Source organism: Astatotilapia calliptera, chromosome 22 (assembly GCF_900246225.1).
Source record: "Astatotilapia calliptera chromosome 22, fAstCal1.2, whole genome shotgun sequence".
In the NCBI taxonomy this organism is placed as follows: Eukaryota; Metazoa; Chordata; class Actinopteri; order Cichliformes; family Cichlidae; genus Astatotilapia; species Astatotilapia calliptera.
In genome coordinates this window covers 19,398,817-19,421,518 of record NC_039322.1, presented here as the reverse complement: position 1 = coordinate 19,421,518, position 22,702 = coordinate 19,398,817, and the positions used below count along the sequence as shown (strand labels likewise).

At 38.8% G+C, this 22,702-nt stretch overlaps 2 protein-coding genes across 2 annotated transcripts; one reads left to right on the top strand and one right to left on the bottom strand.

The window, feature by feature from the left end:
* Positions 1–801: 801 nt before the first annotated feature.
* Positions 802–3,490, top strand: bet1 (Bet1 golgi vesicular membrane trafficking protein). Its single transcript, XM_026156014.1, has 4 exons — positions 802–977; positions 1,136–1,242; positions 1,419–1,475; positions 2,734–3,490. Exons 1-4 carry the CDS (start codon positions 959–961, stop codon positions 2,887–2,889), a joined length of 339 nt encoding a protein of 112 aa, XP_026011799.1. The 5' UTR covers positions 802–958; the 3' UTR covers positions 2,890–3,490.
* Positions 3,491–3,545: 55 nt separating this feature from the next.
* LOC113014462 (probable acyl-CoA dehydrogenase 6) lies at positions 3,546–22,387 on the bottom strand. The gene is made up of 9 exons (XM_026156012.1): positions 22,144–22,387; positions 13,523–13,643; positions 8,453–8,582; positions 7,535–7,641; positions 7,241–7,408; positions 6,872–7,045; positions 6,310–6,471; positions 4,737–4,887; positions 3,546–3,916 (listed from the first exon to the last, which is right to left on the bottom strand). The coding sequence occupies exons 1-9, from the start codon at positions 22,345–22,347 to the stop codon at positions 3,826–3,828; spliced, it is 1,308 nt and encodes a 435-aa protein (XP_026011797.1). The 5' UTR covers positions 22,348–22,387; the 3' UTR covers positions 3,546–3,825.
* Positions 22,388–22,702: the final 315 nt, after the last annotated feature.

The following is a 22,702-nucleotide window of genomic DNA, read 5'->3' as shown; positions in this document are numbered from 1 at the left end:
CAGCTAAAGAATAGAAACAGTTTAGATGGGTGTTGTTTTATGCAGAGGTTTTACTGGTCTGGCCCACGTGAGATCAAACTGGGCTGTATGGTATGGCCCATGACATAAAGTAAGTTTGACAACCCCACTGTGGACACACTGTAGGGTACACAGACAAATTAACATCAGACTATTTTTGTGTGGGCCTTTCAAGTTGTATTCTATAACATATGTGCAACCCTGTTACTGAAACCTATTCAGTGTGGAAAATAAAAAGACAAAACAGGGAATTACTTGACAATAAAAACATTATAAAAAAAATAAGTGACATGATTTAGGCAATTACTAACACCATGTATAGTATAAAGGTCAGACCTCTATGACATATTTTGTATTTTTCCAATGTTTTCTTATAAGATTGAGTGTCACTCTAACAATTACACTACATTTACTACATTTATATTCCATTTCAACTGCCAACTAACAGTGATTTGCAACACTGTACATAAAAGAAATGTATAGAAAAAAACATCACAAACATATAAATATTATTAAACAACATGTTATTTTTCCTGAGTATTTATTTGTCACACCTTGAAAAGTTAAGGTAGATTTTGAAAGTTGCATAAATTAATCTAAATTAATTATTATTGTAATGTATTGAAACTGAATGGATATTCAGTATGACAGTAACAGGGTTGCACAAGGCATACATACATTACATAATGAGCAACTTATATATATATTTTTGAAACTGATTTAATAGTAATTATATTTGAAGCTCATATACAAGCTCACATACGGTTTTCCTTTTTACTCGTTTTTCTCCATTTGTCCTCGTCGGCCGCCGTAGGGTGTCGTGGCGTTTGTGTTGTGAGCAGACGTGCTACAGTTACCGGATCAATCAGAAGTCGAACTTCCTTCTTATTTTGTCTTTTAACATAAACCATTGGACAGTGTTAGCTTCGGTCGGGTCAAAATGAGGCGCGCCGGACTGGGTAAGAAACAAACAATTAAACCAAAGCTTCTCTTTTCTCATACGTAGCATTTGTTGCTAACTAAAGCTAGCTTATGTTAACAAATGTTTGTTGTTTGGTACTCTGAGTACTCTGTTGTTCATGAACGCTTCATTAATGCTTAATGTATTTTAATACAGGTGAAGGAGGCTCTGGGAACTATGTGGCTAGTGGATATAGTGTATACGAGGAAGAAAATGAACACCTACAGGAGGGACTCAGGGCTAAAGTCAACGCTTTAAAAAGTGTAAGTAACTGCTGATTACGAGCGTTTTGTTGTTATGTTTAACAGTCAGTAAATATTGCAGCAAAGAGTTTAATATAAATGACTCAACGGTTTCTGTATGTACTCAAAATGTAACCTAATTTCTTCAATTACTGTGTTTTACAAGTCACGTAATCATAATGAATTGATTTTTACAGCTCTCCATTGACATTGGCACAGAAGTCAAATACCAGAACACAATGCTGGACGATATGGTGAGTTTTACTTTGGAGTACGCTGGACCACTTGCTGCTACAGCAAAAAATAAATAAAAAAGAAGCAACATTTAGTGTTGTCTGAGGTTGGTAGGGAGCTATTTTTTTCTGCTTTATGTGTTGTTTTATGTTGTCAAATCAAATCAAATCACTTTTATTATCACATCACATGTGCAGGTACATTGGTACAGCACATGTGAGTGAAATTCTTGTGTGCGAGCTTCACAAGCAACAGAGTTGTGCAAAATACAATAATGTAAACAAGCAAAATACAAGAATGGCTACATCTGAAACTAATAAATATATGTACAATATTTAATAGTATATGTATTCCTGGATGTGTATACTAAATATTTTTCTGTGTGTGTGTACACATATTTTACAAATTAAATAGAGTAAACAATAAATAAAATATATAAAAATATACAAAGTTGAGACATGTGCAAAAATGTGGCATTACTGTACAGTATGGAGTGCATAATGTTAAAGTTCCAGTAGTGAAGGTGAGGTGTCTATGACGTGTTCAGCAGTCTGATGGCCTGATGGAAAAAGCTGTCTCTCAGTCTGCTGGTACGGGACCGGATGCTGCAGAACCTCCTTCCTGATGGAAGTAGTCTGAACAGTTTATGGCTGGGGTGACTGGAGTCCTTGATGATCCTCCCCGCTTTCCTCAGGCAGCGCTTCCTGTAGATGTCTTGGAGGGAGGGAAGCTCACCTCCAATTATCTGTTCAGAGCACCGCACTACTCGGTTTGACTTATTGGTCAGAAGTCACTAAGAAACCCCTCAAAACTAAAGAATTTGAGTAAATGATTCAGATACCATCACTGTAAACTTCAGAAATGTCTCCTAGCACTTGGATATTGTTCTCCGCTGGACTTCTGTAATCATGTAGTCAGGGTGGCTGTAGCTCAGGAGGTGGAGCAGGTCATCTACTAATCAGAAGGTTGGTGGCTTGATCCCTGGCTCCCCCTGGTCAGCATGCCAAATATCCTTGGACAAGATATTAACCCTAAGTTAATGCATCATTCTGACCCATCCATTGGAGTATGAATGTTTGTGAATGTTGGTTTGTAAGCACTTGAAATCATAGAAGAAAGTGCTTGTGTGAATGGGTGGATTTCGCATATTGTGTTAGATGGCAGAAAATGTCGATAACAAATCGACTAACCCTACCTGGCGTTGAATACTCAAGAGTAGAAAGGTGCTATATAAGAATCAGTCTATTTACCACTTTTCTTCTCTGCATCTCACTTTAGGACACAGACTTTGACTCCACGGGCGGCCTGCTTGGTGCCACCATCGGCAGAGTCAAGAAGCTGTCCCGGGGCAGTCAGACCAAACTGCTGTGCTACATGCTGCTCTTCTGCTTTTTCGTCTTCTTTGTCCTGTACTGGTTTATCAGGTTGAGGTGATAGGAGGATCTTATTGGACTTTGCTCTTCCAGTTTGTGCTTCAATGACACATCTGAACCAGACCAGGATAATAAAGAGAAAAGGCAGGGATGTGGTTTTTTTTTTTTTGTTTTTGTTTTTTTTTAAAGTCATTACACTTTAATATGTGCCACAGTGTCAGGCTTTCAAACAATGACTCGAGAAAAAGTGTAGAAAGGCCTACCAATGCTTTTTAAAGGAGTACTAAAAAGTATAAGTGGTTTAGGACAATGTCTGAGAAAATCAATAATCACAGGAAATGTAGTGCATACTGTATGCATAGATGAAGCAGACAATATCAGTATTTACGGTGTTTATACTTAATATCTGACCAGTTAACCTGGATTGAGAAGAGCATGATTTATGACTGCAGACGATACGGCAGTGTCGAGAACTGTAATCCTCAGCAATCAGCTGAGTTCAACTTGAACAAGTTATAGAATGATCTGCATAATCTAGTGTATGTGCTAGATTATGACATTCTATTGTCATAAGACGACCACACGTGCGACAGTAGTGTACGTCATTGTTTCATCTTTATTGTAAAAATATTAATGTAAATAAACAAATTTTATGCTCTGGATTAGCTGGTGTAACTTCATGCTGTTGGATGTGCTGAAATGTCTTCAGTGCGAAAATCTCAAACATAAAACAATTTTTATTAAAGAACATTATTTTTCTTAATTCTAAACAATAATTACATAAGTAACAAATTACATACAACCAAAACTGCATTGTTGCACGTGTGTACAGACAAGGAAGGGGGGGGGGCTTCATTATTCTGTGTGATTGACCGTATGAGGATGTCTTTATGACCACATACAGTATTGTTAAAAAGGCAAAATCTCCTCATCTGAGTAACTGATCAAAGTGCACAAATCAGAAGTGATTTTCCCACTGGGGTTAGCGTTGATTACATCACTTGCCAGGTAGTGTGTCCATGTACTTGCAGATGATTCCCAGCATTACCTCATCAGCTCCTGCACCAATTGACATTAACCTGGAATCCCTGCAGAGAAGGAAAATTTCTTGTTTGTTTTTTTCTGTCACAATTACAAACAGGAAGCTGCATGTAAGTCATTTAAATGACCCAAAGTTCAGTCACTTTTGGTTACACAATCCTGTTGCATTATTTGCCCTGTCACTAGATGTCAGCATCGTGCAAAACAAAGACTTAGGAATCTGAAACTAAGTGTTACTTGATTAAGCACTAAATAACTGAACGGGGCCTCAGAAGTTTTCAAACATTCCGTAAAAGTTGCTTCTGTTCATCTGGTTGTAGCGTTTTCAGTGGGAGAAATGTTTCGTGACTCATTCAAGGGACTTCTTCAGTCTCCGCTGACTGCAGGTTTCCCCGACCTTATAAACAGAACATTTGCATAATGATTTAATATCATTTTTGGGATGTCCTTACCTGGATGATTGAGCATGCATCGAGAATTTTCAAGCATTATTAATAAAGTGAAGCCAATCATGTTTGCAATTTTAACATTAATTATTAAGAAATCACATTAAATCATAAATGATATACATTAACTATTATATTTAAACAATAAACAATAATATACATTAATCAGAAGGCTTAATTAAAGACCTGCAACAAAACTGAATGCTGGTGCCATAGAAATAATATATCCTAACAAAGTGCATACAGTAGCTGCTGAGTCATGGATTTGGGTTAGATATAATATTTTTTTTCTGTTTTGCAGAGAGTAGTAACTTGTGGCTACCTGGTTACGTTGCATTTTTATCATTTTCAGATATGACAATAAGGAAATCCAGATTAGTTACGTTAGAGTGAGCGTGTCTCATGCCTCATTTCATCTTACCTGTAAAATCGGCTGACTAGCACATCACTGGTGTAGCCCATCCCTCCCCAGTACTGGAGACAGCTGTCGCCCACTTCTCTGGCAAGGCGTCCCCCCTTTAATTTGGCCATGGATGCCAGCTTGGTGACATCGTTGCCTTTAATATACAGCGCTGCAGAGGGAAAACAAAGGATAGCCACGAGCCGGGAAGAGTGTAAAAAATGTCCAGGTGGACAGAATGAAAAGAGGAAAACAGACAATAAAACAAATGTGTTTCAGTTTCAGATGCGTCTGGCTCTGATTCAATGTTTTGCCCCATTCAGGCCTTTTCCCAGTGCAACTGATCAGTGCCTCTATTGTAGGAACCCTCTAGAGGAACATGTGTGAGCCGCATGATTTCTCCTGTTTCAGCGTCTAAAAAAAAAAGGATTTGTGTGTCTGTGTGTGCGCTTAAACACCTGCACCAAACAGTCGCAGGGAGCTCTGCTTTCTGGGCAAGCAAATTTTGACTTGAACTGTTCCCAGTCTGATGAATTCACCCAAAGCTACTGGCCACTGAGGGGGTTTTAAACTGAGAGACAAATCACAAGAGCTTGGACAGCGACCCCACGGATGCAGACATGCATTCGTATTATAAAGATGGCCATGTGAAGCACTTGGACTGCATTCTGGCAGAGCTGGGCACGTGCCAGAATGCAGCCACTGCTGTCCACTAAGCTTCATGCACTCTCAACCTGCTATTATACAAACACAATTCCAAAAAAAGTTGAGAAACTTTTTTGGAATTGGGTTTGTCTGGTTCGTTCCAAGGCGGAGGCACAAATCTCTCGGGGGGTTGCATCACAAAGGACATCCGGGGTAAAAACCTGCCAAATCAAGTATGTGGAGCTCTGGGTTCTGTGGTGAGCCCTTGTAGGGAGCAGATGAAAGTAGCTTTCTTTCATAAAAAAAAGATGGCAGGATCTGACTGTGACATCACGTACTTGTCTTTCAGAAATGCATAAAGAAACATTTAAAAAAATCAGTTAAGAAAATACAAAACAGAAAATACTACTTAGCATATTAAAATTGGAAATAAGCACGTTAATAAACAGAATGCAAAATTAAGCTAAAACGCAAATGAATAGGAAAACGTCACATCATATCTGTGCTTACATTTATTAAAATCTTTAATAATACTGTGATACCTTTAATGGTATATTATTATATATCATATCGTTTAAGCACTTCTATAGAAAATGCCATTAATCATATTCTTTCCTGCTGGTAAGCTGATCATTTTCCAGTGGACATCCATGGGGATTCACTCACTCTTGGAGTTGGCTGCTTGAAGCCAAACATAATAAAGCTCCTTTGCACAGTACTTTATGCTTTCAGAGTGCAGTTTCTAAAATAAAATAATAATAAAATGTCATTGTGGTACACTAGTCCAAGGTTTTCTTATTAGTAATGCAAACATACAGCTATCACATTTCCTGCGTCTTCCATATATCCTACTGCTCTGAACTTAGGACTAATTAAAAGTCACCCAGGTGCCTACATTACTGAGCTAATATTAGCATGTAGCTTTATGTTGTCTATTAAGTGAAACTACCTGTAGCACGGTAGAGGAGAGAGCGGAGCAGCTCGACCTCTGTCTGCAGCTCAGCCAACCTGAAGTGAACTGCCTGGTGATGAAGGACGGGATGCTTGAAGATCTTCCTCTGCCGTGTGTACTGGATGGTCTCCTGAATGACGTTGTCCATAGTGGTCAAGACTGGAGGTGACACGGGATTATTTTTAACACCTCCGCTAAAATGTGTTATCTACCTTTGCTGAAGACACTCTGGTTTGGATCAACCAAGCCAGACAGGCTAACATGAGCATCAGATCCAGTAAAAACAGCACAAATAGTTTCTTACGCATTCTGCCCAAGGCAACATTGATTCAAATCAAAAGCAAACAACTGCTTTACAAATTACTAGAACTATGTGTCCTGAGCTCCTCATTTATCTGAAAACTAAACGTGAAACTGAAATAGAGCATAAACTGCGCAAACTTCCAGTAAAATCCGTAGGAGGCTGATGTGGGGGAGAATGGGTGAAAGTAAACTTTAGATGACATCATATCCTTGGAGTAATAAGTAAGATAAGCTTCACTGAGTAAAGTCCACTTACTATTGGCCACTGCCCAAAGCCTCTCTTCCTGGAACTGAAGCATCTGATAGGTAAAGCCCATGCCTTCTTGGCCGATAACATTCTTACAGGGCACGTGAACGTCATCGAAAAACACTTCGGCTGTGTCAGATGACCACATACCCAGTTTATCAATCTTTCGGGCGATGTGCACTCCTACGGTGGAACAGACAGGAAACAGAAAGAACGTCAACATGCAATACAATATAATAAGTTGTTTTAGGGCGCAAAATTAAACAATCTATGTGCTTTCCAAAAACAGGCGCAATCGTGAACTTGGAAATGAATCACAGATAGTGGATTTCTGCAGAAAATGTCTTTTGCCAACTAAAACAAATCGACTAACCCTACCTGGCAAGTTCATGGGTAGACATATGAGTGATTTGTTCTTATGTGGGGGCCCGTCACTGGTGTTGGCGAGGAGACACATCCAGTCAGCCTGGGTACCGTTGGTGGTCCACATCTTTCCCCCATTGATCACATACTCATCACCTTTCCTCACTGCCTTGGTCTTGATACCTGAAAAGTGGTTGAGTGTTCAGAAAACTGGGGTTTAAATGGAAACCTCAGATTAAAAGACTAGACATGAACCCTTAGTGGAAATTAAAGATACTGGAGAAGAAGAAGATATAATATTAAACGCACTCGAAACATCAGAGCCAGCTCCAACCTCACTCACTCCAAGGCAGGCCACTTTGTCCCCACTGATGGAGGGAAGGAGGAACTCCTTCTTAAGCTCATCCGAACCAAACCTGCAAACACAAACACACAATGACTATGTGACGCCGTCTCTTTGTTTTTCCATCTGTTGTTTTATTTTCTACCAGTATTTTTAGGACAGTGTCAAATGAGAGTTTCGTCAAACTCGTGTAACTGTGGCAGATCGTGTGCTTTAAAAAAAACACTGCCATGTTTGAGGCAATTACAGCTCCAGTGGGAGTGAGCTCACACGGTATCACTCCCACTCATCTGCAGCTCTTTTATACTACTTAAACCTCATCGCAGGCGAGAGTAGATCCTCTAATTAAGCTCCCGAGACTCTGACTGTCTGTTTCACTGAATTTTTGTCTTGTGTCACCAAGAGTTAAAGTAAAGGGATATCACGTAACAAGCCAAGGTCCTGTATGCTTGGTAACAGTTTGCTTCACACCAAAAGTATTACCAAGCATATTAATTAACATACAGCTTAGGGAGTGTAACTCTGATCAATGGCTGCTCACTAGAGGTATTTACTAGTTTAATAATAGTAAAAATATAAGAAAACTGTTTTACATGTTACATAAAAGAAGGAACGATTGACTAAAAGAAATCAAAAAAAATAATGCCGTTCACACAGTTCATGTACTTTTCCATAAATCTAAGTGTTTTCTATCTTTGATCTAAAGATTATTGACAAAAAGTTACTACGATATTATCCACAGTTTTGACAGGAGTTTTATTTTCTCTGTTCCCGTGTGACCATCCTCCCCACTGCAGGGAATTAGTTACAAAAGCAAGCAAAGCACCAACGTTCGTTGTAAGAATGGATTCAGAGAATGTGACGCTAGGTTTGCAGGCTTGTACCTGGCCAGTGCCGGAGTCGTCATGTCAGTTTGTACCCCGATGGCCATGGGGATTCCTCCACAGCGGATGTTGCCCAGCTCCTCTGCCACTGCTGCACTGAAGCTGAAGTCGAGGCCCAAGCCTCCATATTCTGCACAAGACAAAACACATTTAACGCTTCAGCGCATTGTGTGTATTCATGAGTATCACTATTTTAGTCATTTAAACTTAAGAAAAACAAATGTGGATCCTTACTGCGAAGCACAAAGAGGCAGAAAGAATGGCTTACAAATCCTTTCCTGTGTCACTTCCATCTATCCTCTATCTCTAAAATCACCATGCTCACACATGCACGCGCAATATACGCCGGTATACATACATAACATTGTGATCTGTTGGCACTGGAGCATGCACTCAGATTAATTAAAGGGTGTTATGATTAACGGTGTTATCTGTAATTATGTGTAAAAAGCACTGCTGGGGGATCAGTAGCTCATGTGTTCTACTACCATCTCTAATCAGATCTTGATCTCTTCAACAACCCATTTGCAAAAAAGAAGTAAAGAAACCAAAAACTGATGTCTATTTTCTTCCATTGTGGCAGTGGGGATACTTCCAAAGAGCAAAGGTCTGTAATCGAGCTGAATGCTGTATAATAAACGTGTTTAAAACACACATTTATGTCAGTTGTCCTCACCAAGACCCATCCCTTATCTTTATTTTGCCTTTTATCCTCAATTAAAATGAAGCACCTGGTGTTATATTACATATTTAATGCGAAAGGACCAATTTCTATCTGTTACTCATGGAAGCAGGAAGCTGATGTACCCGCATTTATAATGAATTTTCTCTCAGCTTGGTTTGGCAAACAAATCCTGTCAAAAGAAAAAACACAATGAAGATAAACTGTCATTCTGCAGTACAAAAATATATATAAATAATTAAAAAAATCCCTCAATTATCATGCTGGTCAAGCAGATTTAACCTGACAGTTATTCGTTTAGGACAAATGTCCTGATGATAATGACCAGACAGTCAAATGTAAGAAGACTAAGCATTCGTGAATGTTCGATGCTGTTTTCTCATTACTAAATACAGCACAGCAGCCGCTGAATGATGGATACCAGCACTGACTGACAATGAATAATTATGAGTGAATTTACCACACAGAGGCTGGCAACTCAAGAAAAGTGGTTTCATATCACCTGCCAGACTAGTTGGGGAATAATGGAAAGCGCAGTCTGTCAGAACGTCGAAGACGGACAGCGAATAACAGAAAGAGTCAAATAAATTGGGACAGAGAAAAGGGAAAATATATAGGGACAAGCAAACAAGGGAGTGGGGGAGCCAAAAATAAGAGGAAACAGGTGCAGCTGTGCAGAGATAAGTCCCTGAGCCCTGGAAACCCTGCAGCGGTTAATGTGAACGAAGGAAAGCACCGAGGTTTATCCCACTTTAAACAAAACAGCAGGCTGTCTGGTTGAACAAGCAAGCAGAAGAAAAACAAAGCAAAATCCTGTCACAAATGTCAAACCCATACACATATGTCTGCTCAGGGAAGCAGATGTTCCTCGCTATAGGCTCCCATAGGGTGGAGCGCCACGTGAAGGAGAAACACAAGGATGAAGAATCTGGGGATTGAAGGTGCAGCACAGAGACACTGCAGCGATGATGGGTGTAACACACTGTTATTTCTTTTATTTCTCTGAACTTAATATTGATATGAGGAACCCGATAATAAAACAGGTCACTTGTCCCTGGATAGGAAAGATGAATCACCATCATAAGCCCTTCTGCAATACTGTCCTGTAATAACTATTACAATGGACACAGGTGCCACTGTGCTGCTTTGTCGAGTCGCGAACGCGTGCATCATTATCGTCCTCATTACAGTGTCACGTCATATTAAAACCACTATGCTAATGTTTCTGGACAGAAAAACCTTCTGTAAGGTATTCATCAAAGTATAGGCGAAGAGAAAAAGTGAGAGAAAAGTAACACCCTGGACATACGAGTCTCACCGAAAGGCTACTCCTTTCAAATCCTGCACGAAAAACACTCAGTGGAAGGGGAAAACGCGTGGGCTGCCAGGTTCTATCTGTCAGGCAGGACACAAGGCCATTTCCACTGTACGGTCAGCAGATACCTCTCTGTCAGGGAAAAGGAAAATAGTCAGTGAGCCAAGGGTCATCCTCTTCTTCTTCCTCAACGTGGCTGCCTTGGGAAAACTTCCTGTTCTCGTGTTTTGAAAGGTTAAAATGTCTTTCCTTGTGCAGGGAGAAAGAGCAGAAAGTAAGTCTTCTGACTGCACACGGGGGGATTTTCTTTATGGCTTTTATTGATTCCTATTTTTAAAAAAACTGAGAATATGAGATTCAAGCCCTGCCTTAGATCTATTTAGTCAACAGTGTGTAATGCTTCTTAAATGTTAAGCTACCACTGTCACTACTGCATTTAAATAATATTCTTTAATTCCTATTTTAGGCTTCCTGTTAGAGTGATTTGACATTTTTCTGCACAGCCCTTTAAAACCTACAGTTTGTAATGTCAACACCAACTGCGGAAAACTAACGAAAATGGTGTCACAACATTTCAACAGTTCATGCAAATCTTTTAGTGACTGCTTTATATTTACTACGCATAAGATACCTTTCAGTTGTTTGCTGTGCAGAGTTTTGTTCCCGTGCATTGAGGAACAAGCTGCCCGATCGCAACACACTTTCACATTTTTACTACAAATATATGTTTTTGCAATGACTGACTCTTTGCTATGTACTTCTGAAGAGTTGTATTGCACTGTATTTAGCTTAAGCGCTTTTCTCATCAAGGGCAAACACGTCTCTCTTTCACTTGATGAATAACATCTAAATTAAACAGACTCCTAAATCCCTTTTCCCCATTCCTGTAATCCAAGCGTCGGAATCAATTAACACAATACAGAACTGTGTGAGAGTCTGCTTCATTAGTCGGCAGTGCGGTACACATAAACAGCTTATTGTAGTTTTTCTGACAGCATGCATTTTCACAGAGTGGAATCGTTGATCTTTTTTCCGTTATTATTAAAAGATATTCAGCAAGACGAATGAGTAAAGGTGTAAAATGCATTGTTTGTGCAGAAAACAGATGTCAGCCATGTTTCCTGGGGGATTTTAAAGAGATGCACACTCCACAGACTGAAAACAATTATATGATACGTCATGATGTCTGTGCAAATGAGGAGCTAATACCCCTTACATGACACAAAAGCAGAAAATCACTGCGTTGTGGTGACAGTGTGCGTAGTTAAGCATGCTTTTTCAGTTTTAATCATTTCTGAATTTAATTAACTCTCTGCAGCACCTCGAGGAGTCATGAAGCAGTCACTGTGGTAAGACAAACTGGGCAGGAGTATCCTTTTCTCTTTATTGCAGGAGAAAGCAATATTGATGTTAGCACCACTCCAACTATATGCTGCACAGCAAGAATACATTTTCGACCATGCCAGTTTGATGCCCTTAACAACTGTCATTTAATGACTGTTGCTGACGCTGTAGTTTCAAATGGCATCTCTTAAGCATGTTTCTTGCACCATACGTGATTGCAGTTAATCTACAACCTGATCATACAGTGTGTCTTCTCACTGCGAGGATTCTCCGCTCTAATCTTGTCAACTAATGCTTAATGCTTGTGTAGTCAGCACATTTTAATTCCCTCACCCTCCCTTCTCTCTGACCTACAGGCTTGTGGTGCAAACGTCTCACTGTCCAACAATGTTGCTCACATGCTTTTCTTCTATTCGCCGTCAAATGTCAGAAAACGAACGAGATCTCGAATATGCCAAAAAAGACCAGACGTGGCTAATTAATTTAGAGAAACTGACCTTATACTGTGGGAGTAATGCAATACACTAGACATAAAACATCTGCTTTTGATTATCAAACACTTCCCATAAGTCTCGCTTCATATTCATAATGGATTACACATAGAACCGCACACATTTCGTGGTCCTGTACTGTAAATTTCTCACTGCCTCCCACCATCTCAGCGACGACCCAGCTGGATATACATCTGGAAAAAAGGATAGTCAGTTTCAGACAGCTGTAGTGGGATGCTGCTGTGACACCAGCACCCATCATCACAGTGGGAACATTTGTAAGCCCGACTCATAATGAATGGCTGTCAGAAGCAGAGAAAAGCAAACGGACCATGAATTCAGCTGTGAAAGAGATGTGCTGCATGTTTGCTGAAGCAGAAATGGTCAAAATGGGCAGACGGCGGAGGATTCCTCGGTTTGGAGTGCGCTGTGGGATATGTTAGCTATGTTACAAATTCATCATGGGGTTTTTGCAATGGCAAGATAAACAGCTTGACCAAGCAGCATTTATCATGTAGACTGAGGCCTGGATGATTAATCAGTCTTCACGTCTGCATGGATTACCAACGGGAAAGAGCAAGAAATATAAATGGACAAAAGTCTGCGTCGCGACATGCCCTCTAATACTGCCAAAGTCATTCTTGTGTAATAAATACACATATTGCAAACATAAGCCGAGCACCGATTGCCTTTATACTTTTAAGGTCAATATAAAGAAAATAGGAAGCAAGTAAAAACCACGCCAGTTTGTTTTTTTTAGCACTTTGCGTGCTTAGAGAAAGTCATTCTTTCATCTTTTTATTATTATTCATTTCCTAAAAATACCCTCGTGTGTAAGACACAACAAAAAAGCAAAATGCTGCACTAAATTTGGCACCTTCGTGCGACGGCTATTATAGCTTAGATCTCGCCGTAGAAAACAAGCTTTCTCCAAAATAAAGGCTTCTGAGGCTTTTGATGAAACAAAGCCTTTCCTTATCCCTCTCCTCCTAACAATGCATGAACCCCACCAGATAATTAAACTCGTCGTTTATCAAAATCACAGGTGTTGGAACCCATCCCAGCATACACTGCAAGTCTCTAAGAGATCTAACAACAATGCAGATGGTTTCATTTCACTCATGTGCCATTCCATGCCAAACCTCACAAAAAACACGAGTGAGGACTGGACACTATCCTAGAAACTGATATTAGAAGGGTTTACTGCATTACCCGAAAGATAATATTAGGTGTCTTACCAACTGGTTTGTTGACTCCTAGAAATCCTGCATTTCCTAAGATCTTGAAGAGCTTGTGGGCTGGAAACTTCCCTTCTGCTTCCCATTGATCGACGTAAGGGTTGATCTCCTGGTCGATGAGCTATGGCACAAACACCACAGAAGAGAGGTATGATGTTGTATCTGTACTTCTACTTTACGGTGCACATGAAATCTTTATATCTGTTTCTTTGAATTTTAAGCATTTGTTTTGTTTTGCATTCATTTCTTCCTTGTTGTTGTAACCATCATGTGATTCTAACAACAGCTGACAGCCCTGCTCTTTTGTCTCCTGTGTCATAAGACCTAAAGGACATGAGAGTGGGAAAGCACTTAAAATGATTTTTATATATAGTCGGCTTCCTGCTGTGTAGTGCACATATATTCTAAAATCTACGTAACCTACTTCAAGCAGACAGAAACAGAAGGTATCACATATCAATGAATAGAAAAAGTATTATATGGTTGGCCCACAATCATGATGAATATGGCGACAGCATGAAAGGCATGCTATTCTCAACATGTATATGCTATCAGTGCACGCTTGCGTTTTGAGGGCTTATGCTGAGCACTTTTGTACTGATGCAGCTGGAAGCTAATATTGTGCAGATCTTTAGTATGCACTGAATGCCAATATTTTAATGACTCAGTGTTCTCCCCCATCATTTTGTTCTTGGCACTGCAGGAAAAACCTCCAAAGTAATATTTAGATCAGCATGCAAAACTAAATCTCAGTGCTGAAACCCATACCAATGGCATTCTTTTTGGGTTAGCAGCCACTCCATGTACTCAGCCACAAAGCCCGGGATACAGCTGCCTCAAAATGAAGGATGACTGTGGCATGTTTTATGATTCTAGAGTGGAACGAAAAAGCTGTAAAGCTTGCATCTGTGGTCAAGGGACAACTTTCATAATCTAAGAGGTAAAATGATGACTTGTTGAGGTACATGCTAACATATCATATATATACATACATACACACACACAAAAGTGAGCCTAGCTTCATGCTATTTTTTTAAACTAAACTTAACTAAATAATGATTTATATGCGAAGAACAAATGTTTTGTGGTCATCTTGAAACTCAAATTTACATAATATCCATCAACACTGAGAGCAGCTTTTGCTTTTGTCTCCTGAATCCAAATGAAAGCTGCAGTGTCCTCTAACAGTGTTTTCTGAGTCATCAAAGTGTCTGTAGTGAGTATAGACCAGGTTGCACCCTAGTTTTTCAAGCAGACTGTGAAATCATTGAACTCTGGTGCCATGATTCATTTCAAGCACCTGGAAGTGGTCCCCAGATGGTGAAGCACCAATGAACTCAAATACTTCCCAGAGAATAGCTACATCCATAGTGTGGGTTACAGTTCATCTGGTACCATGTTTGTCAGTTTCTAAAACAATTCTCCCTCACACAGCAGGTCTAACAGAACATCAACATCTTCTGCAAAATAACCTCAGCATCAAGTGCTGCCAGGCAAGCGAATCAATTAACACGTAAACACAGAAAATAAAAACTTATGTGGTGTAACTGTACCCGTCCATTTTTTAATGTTTCTAAAAATCCACTGAGGCATCTTCACTTGCTATTTGTTAATAAGCTTTCTTTAATGGGCCATGTTTTCAACAGAGCCATGACTATTTGCTCCTTCACTGTTTCTCTGCTATGTACTGTATGGTGGAAAAAGCCAATAAAAAGTAATGATTAAAAAAAAAGACATATTAGGTAGAAATGGGAATAATTAGATTCAAGTCTCGGCCAATAAAACTGAGCTCTGAGAAGTCAAAACTATTGGATTATTTCTTTGTGTTTCTTTGATTAAATGTTCAGTATTAAAGCGTTCAGAAGTTGTTTTTTTCAGGATTGGAAAAAGTCACGCACACGGTCATTCTCAGCTGCCAAAACACCCAAACCCAAACCTGCCAACTACTGAACAAGCCAAAAGCAACATTCTGGGTGAGAAATAAAGAAAACACGACCATCATCATTTCACCGTACAGAACAGAAAACAGACGATACCTTTGACACTGATACAGTGCGCATACCTGGGCTGTACTCTTTTAAAAAAGGCTCACTTACAGAACTTTTCAACACAAGAACCAACATTTAAAAAAAGGAAGCACTAGTTCTTTTTAACGTTCAGAACCTGCGGAGGGAAAGGGAGTGTCCATTTGTCGCTGGAAAGGGAAACATAAATGTCATCTGGGAGCAACCCAATTCTTACGAAGGTTATTGTGTAGTCCCTTTGCAACATAACAGAAGAATTTCACATCACTGACCTGACATGTAGTTAGGTCAGGTCACAAACATTGCAACAAAAAGTCTTACTAAATGTCCAATTTGGAGAAAAAGTCTTGAAAGAGTCTAAAGTCAATGGAAGTTTAAAAAAAAAACGAGGTGAAGGTGCATGAAAATCCCTGACTCATTATTAAATGGGAACAAAAATAATAATAACAGATGACTCATTCTTGCTTTTGACCTTCTGAAGGGGTATTTTTTCTTCTTGCGCCTTGACATACATCATAATTGAATGTCATACAATTGGGGCTGCCACAAACGATTTTTTTGATAGTCGACTAGTCACCAATTATTTTTGCGATTAGTCGACTAATCAGATCATGCATCCATTGGACATAAAACGTATAGATTATTGCACCAGCATGCATCTGCTCTTATATAACCATCATTAGCTTACAGCTTGAAGTGTTTAAGGTATGTGCTAACTAAAAATAAAGACAAGATGATAGTTTATTAAATTTTAATGACATCTGCAGATTGTTTCGGTGAAGTTTAATAAACTCAGCCGTCTGCTCCTTGCTATCTAAAATATAACGGGACACCGGAGTATATTCTCGAGCATCTCACACTTCTGATAATCAGTTGTCTGCTTGACGTTTATTCAACTGTGTAAAAAATATAACTTTAATCTCAGCCAAACCGATTTACTCAGGTACAAATAAAATACTAAAAAAAAGCCAAACAATAACATTTGTAAGTTATCTAAGTGACTTATATATCATGTTTAACCTGAGTAGCGAAAGATGGCGGTGGGTTGAAAACATTTGCCGGGAGTCCGGTCTTCTCACGGGCTCTAGTGAGCCTTGCCCCCGGCTAGCTATCGAGCTAGTGGGTAACAGACGTCTCCGAAAACATCAGAGCTCTTTTGAAAATATGTGGCTTGATAAACTGAGCAGATATTTGAGGTTTACACAGCTACATTCTCGCCTGAAAATATGCTAAACTTTATTTTGTGACCCAGAAAGAATAATAAGAGTAATATTAAAACAACTATCTGCCGCCATTGTTGACAACTGCGCTGGGCCGCGCTATGAATTCTGGGACACAGCTTCTTCTTCTTCGGGGTTTAACGGCAGCTGGCATCCTTGTACATGCAGTGCTGCCATCTTCTGTTTCAGTCCGTTATTACACTCTTAAATACTACTACTTATCCCTGTGTCTTTTGGGATCTTACAAAGCTTCAAACGACGCGTCGACTACTAAAACAGTCGTCGACGATTTTAATAGTCGACTAATCGTGACTAGTCGACTAATCGTGGCAGCCCTACATACAATGCAGCCCATATCAAAAAAATCATTGTATTTTCATAATACTGTTATTGTTGATCATAATGAATTCAAAACTTATCAATACATCCGGCAAATTACTTTGATTAAGTGTGACAAACCTTGAAGCCTATGAGCAATCTGTCTATCTTTCTGCTGCTTAATTAATATTCAGAGTGCAAAATGTAAAATTATCCTCTATGCAAAACATCAAATATATTAATAACAGACTACGTATCACGGGCTTTTAAGGTAACTGTAAGTAAACATTTTTCTTCAACCAGCTGTATCAGCTAATTATAATGCCATTTCTAGCCTTCATTTTTTTCAAATGCTTATTATTATTATTAGAAGACATTGAATATATGTTCATTGCTATGCAGATGACACTCTATATTTGACTCTATATGAAGCCAGATGACACAAATCAAATCCAAATTCCAAATTCAGACAAAAAAGGGTTTTTATAATGGGTCCTAAAGACATCCTAAACATGGTGACTAACCTGATACTAACTCTCGATGACATCACCTTGGCCTCCAGTAGAACTTTAAGAAATTAGTCATTTTTTCACCAGGATATGTCTGTCAGAGCACATGTTAAACAAATATGAAGGACTTGCCTTCTTTTATTAGATCACAGAGACCATATTTCTCCCATACTGACATTCTCATTGGCTCCCTGTTAAATCCAGAATTCAATTTAAAATCTTTCTCCTTACATACAAGGTCTTGAATAAACAGGCCCTATATTAGTGTGCCTTTTGTCCCATCTCTCTCCCAGTAGGTCTCAACAGACACTGCCCCTCCCTGAGCCTGCCAGGGTTTCTTCCTGTTAAAAGGGTGTTTTTCCTCCACACTTTTGCCATGATCTTGCTTATAGTAGGCTGTCTGATTGTTTGTGTTTCTGTTTAATATTGTATTAATATTACCTTACAATATAAAGTACCACGTAGATAGGAAATAAATGTAAAACTTGACCAATTTTACAAGACAAAAATAGAAAATAAAAAAGCCTTACTTCTTACATAAAACAATAAAAGACATTACAGGCCAATCACCTTCATTGTTGTTGTGTAATATCTCAGAAATATTTGTATTTGTTGACCTGTCAGAAATTCCCGTCTGACAGGTCAATGTGAGTAGTCTCTTCCTATAATTTTTTGCTAATTTTATCTGTTAAAGCACTTGAACTTCCAGGCACTGAAGATGTAGTCATTCTAATTCTGAAAACTAATTTCCCGGCAAGATTCTAAGATGTAAACGAACCCACTCGTATTAAATTAGTTGTGGAAACATTGGCGTTGTGAGCGTCTAACCTTCAGCAGTAACAAAAGGATTTCCTAAAACCCCGTTTGACACCTCTAAACAAAGACAGTACGGCTCTTTTAATAAACTGCTCCCCCTTGAGTTCCCTTTCCAGCATTTCCAACTTATTGTCCTGTATTTCCTTTTAATTTTTATAAACCCTTCCCAGTTTTCCCAGTACTATTTTATTTTTGACCTTCTGGCATCCTTAAAAGGTTTAGTCAGACAATAAACTTCCTTCTATTTACTACAACAGCTTTGCCTTAAATTAAGCTCTTATTGTTATTTTTTCAGACTTTGTTGCCAATGTCACTATAGTAATAGAAATTCTAAATGAGTCAGACTAATTACTAATGGTTCCTATCATTTTTTTTAATACCATCATTTGGAGCTACTAATATTTAGGCCCTTAAAAACCCAAAGCTTTGAATGCCAGGAAGCACAAACTGTAACAAAGGGACAAAAAACCCAGAAATCTCTGATAAGGAAGGCCAATACATAATTGTATTGGCATCAAAATGAATCCAAGACACCCGAGGCCCTTTAAATTATCTCAGTTAAAATGTAAAACCCTCACTTAATGTGTATTTACAACCTACCCTTGCTTAAGCAAAGAGCAAAACAGTCCATCTCACCTTCTCTGCCTGGCCTTTTAGACAAACTTAGCAAATAGAAACAAACTAAATCAAATCAACAATCCAAAGTTCAGGTCTTCTGTACAAGAGAATATTTCAGGGGCTTGTCACTGAAAATATAAAACTGGACTCACAAACAGATTCTCCCCCATCACACAGCTGTGACTGTTAGTTTTCAACAACCTCAATAATAATTCTGAAAATGCCAGTGTTGGGTTTATCTAGGCACAAACCCCGCTGGAACACGAGACCAACTAACTGCACAACAAAACAAGGCAAGACAGAGCTCTTTGTCTTTGTGGCTCGCGAGGTTAGTCAGTCAAAGTTGAGGAAAAGATTCCTTCACCTGAACTCAACCAACTTCAACTGATTCCTTTGGCTACTAGGGGTGGGGGAAAAAATCGATACTATGTAGTATCGTGATATTTTGTTTGCTAATAATGTATCGATACAGGGACAGCAGAAATCAATATTTTGTTACAAAAAAGGTTTTTGTGCTCAGAGCATGTTGATCCTTTTTCTGAGCAAGAATCCTGACATTCCTTCACTGTCCAAATGTGTTTAACTTGTTTTTTGGCAGCAATAAACATGACAGTTTACTTCTTTTAATTTAAGACATGTTTTATTTTAATTAAGTTTAAAACTTTTTTATTTAATGTAAAATTATATTTTGTTTTAATTTACTTTCAAATTCTTCAGTTGCTGAAGGGGCTGCATAGTTTTCATATTGCATAGTTCAGAATAGCTATAATTGTACCAGATGGTTGCATTCAATTAGGTTGGGACTAAACTGTAATACAAACCGTTCAGTTTGTCAACAATAAAACTGACTGAAATGAGAGAAAGACTGAGTGCGAGACTTTGATATTAGATAAAATGAATATTGATAAAGTTTACCTTTATGTACAGAATCTGAATATCGCAAAATATTTTAAAAAATTGCAATAATATCGCATCGTGCGTTAAGTATTGTGATAATATCGTATCGTGGGATGTATGGTGATTCCCACCTCTATTGGCTACATCACTTTTTATTGTCAGCAAGCAATCATTCTTGAATATGCAATTACAAATACTTTCTTAAGTATTCTTAAGCAACATCACTGTCTGTATTGTGTGTGTGTGTGTGTGTGTGTGTGTGTGTGTGTGTGTGTGTGTGTGTGTGTGTGTGTGTGTGTGTGTGTGTGTGTTTCCAGCCATACATAGACATACGAATTTCAATGAACTTAAACTGTATGCAGAAGTAAGCGTCTTGCTAAACTATAAGACATGACCTGCAACAGGTCATGTCTCAAAGACATATTTAAAGGTGTGAACTCTCGAACTTTTAAGAAAATGGAACAGTGTGGTTTCAAAAGCTATAATGGAACTATAACGTCGAGACTGCTTCCGCTCATCTCATGGTACACAAGTGCACACAGACTCTTATCAGACCTAATAAGGATAGGATACTTTATCAGCATACAAATGATTAAATAAGCATAAATGACAATCTTAAATGATTAATTCTGACAGCCAGCCTCTATAGCCAGAGGAAGAACACCAGCTCTGGCTCCTAGATAAGTGATACGCACTATTTGATTCCCAGCCAACTATTTATTTGATACAAACAAAAATGTGGTCTGTTTAGGCTAAAGTACATTGGCCTGATTACCTGTTTAATGTGAAGGCCATGACCCACTCATTACTCCAATCACCATCAGTATTTATCTAGACACAAAAATAAACCACCAACAAACCAACTGATATCAGGCATTTGGGGACTTGTCCCCTCAAACAATGGTTTCATTGTGACCCCAAATGTGACTTAAGTCAGAGCACAGTCATAACTGTCCTTCAAAGAGGGCTAATGGTGAAAAACATAGACTTCACCTCTAATATCCTATATAAATAACTTTTAAATGTGCTCTTACTACTTTATTGTTTTATATTTATCAATGTGCACACGAGCACGCCACACCACAGCTTCTGATTATTCATTTAACAAATAAACATGCACATCAAAACCTTCCGTTTCCTTAAACAGCTCCTTGAATATAACAAATCTGAACGGACACATATAAACATGCTGTGCATGTTGGCGAGAGCATGGCTGACATTAATTAGCAGGATGTGGGAGTGCACGGTAGGTCATGAATCCATACAAGCTGGTGTTGTGCCAAAAAGTAATTTACTGTATATGCCAAAAGTCTTCTGCAAGTATTTAAACTATGGAAAATGAGTTGTTGGCCTATAATTTGTCAAACATATCGTTTGTGAATGATATCAAGTCAATTTGTGCAACAATGAACAACTTCTGGTCACAAGGTAGAAGCTGCAATCATTTTTTTAGCAAAGAGACTTTCATATATCCTTTGCTTATCCAGGTAAAAGCACTCATTGAGATTAAAAATGTTTTTTTCAAGAGAGATCGACCAAGAGGGCAGCAGAAATTGCAAAAAGTACAACATAACATTTCTATAAAGATATTTCAAGTGGCCAAAAAGAACTGTATTGGTTGCACTAGAACACTAAGTAGGTACATTAACGCAGTCTCTTGCAAAAGAACGTGGATTATTGCAAAAACAGTTATTTCTTTATAACACATATAACCTATTAGTAGTTCCTGTTAACTACAACCTATTTACCAACATGAGCAAAGATATTAGACATAAAAAAAAAAACACATGGAAACACCGGAAATCACCTTTTGACACAACCCCGGCGGCTGTGTTCGTCACTGTAAACAGAGTAGCCTTAGCCAACCTGGCGTTCTGTCTTGTTCTTCTTCTGTCCTTCAAAACATGCATTATTTGCGGACACATAAAATAACACTACTTTTCAAATGTAGCGGTAACAAGCACTAAAAAGCTGGACCTAAACACTGGCGCCTGATTCCTTTGTGTGGGCATGAAGAGCAGACAGGAGATGTCAACGCAGCTTAGCGGAGGAGCAAGCTAGCACTGACCTCTCACCTACTTTTACTTTACTGCCCCCCGCGCTCATTTTAGGGTCATGTTAGGGAGAATAACACTGCTGTTGCAACTGTCTCTTCGCTAAAAACATGCTGTGTTTTCGTTGTTGTCTCAAAACTTCCTGGTGTTAGCAGTCCTGCATACCTTTCTGAGGGACTCCTTTAATGCAAAGTGCTCTTGTGTGTAGATTAAGTGGTCGGCCGCGGTCTCTGGGGCACTGGACTTTACTTGTTTAGATGACACTTTCTCAGTCAACGAGCGGGCACCAACACCCAGTGAAGTTAACTTGTAAAAATGACGGCTTCTGACCAGCACGTTTAAACGCAGGGCTCCTTCGCGCAGCGCCATCTCTGTTGACAACAATATGTACGTGTGTGCGCATGCGCTGGTAGGAAGTTCTCACTGGGTCAAATATTAACCCAGTGGGAAAGTAAAATATTAGCAGAGCTTGACTTCCCACCATTATTGGGGGGAAATTTTGTCATAAAATATATCGTAAATTGGGTACCCTGGTGTGTAAATAATTACTCTATCACCAGCAAGCATTGAAAGTAGCCATGTAAGTTATCTAACGTTGTTACATTGTTACTATCATCAATGTAATAGCAAGATTTACTATCGCTTTTGGCTGTGGGTTTTGTTTTTAAAGTATTTTGAGCCCAAATGCAATTGATTTTTATTTTCATTATGGATTAATTTTACT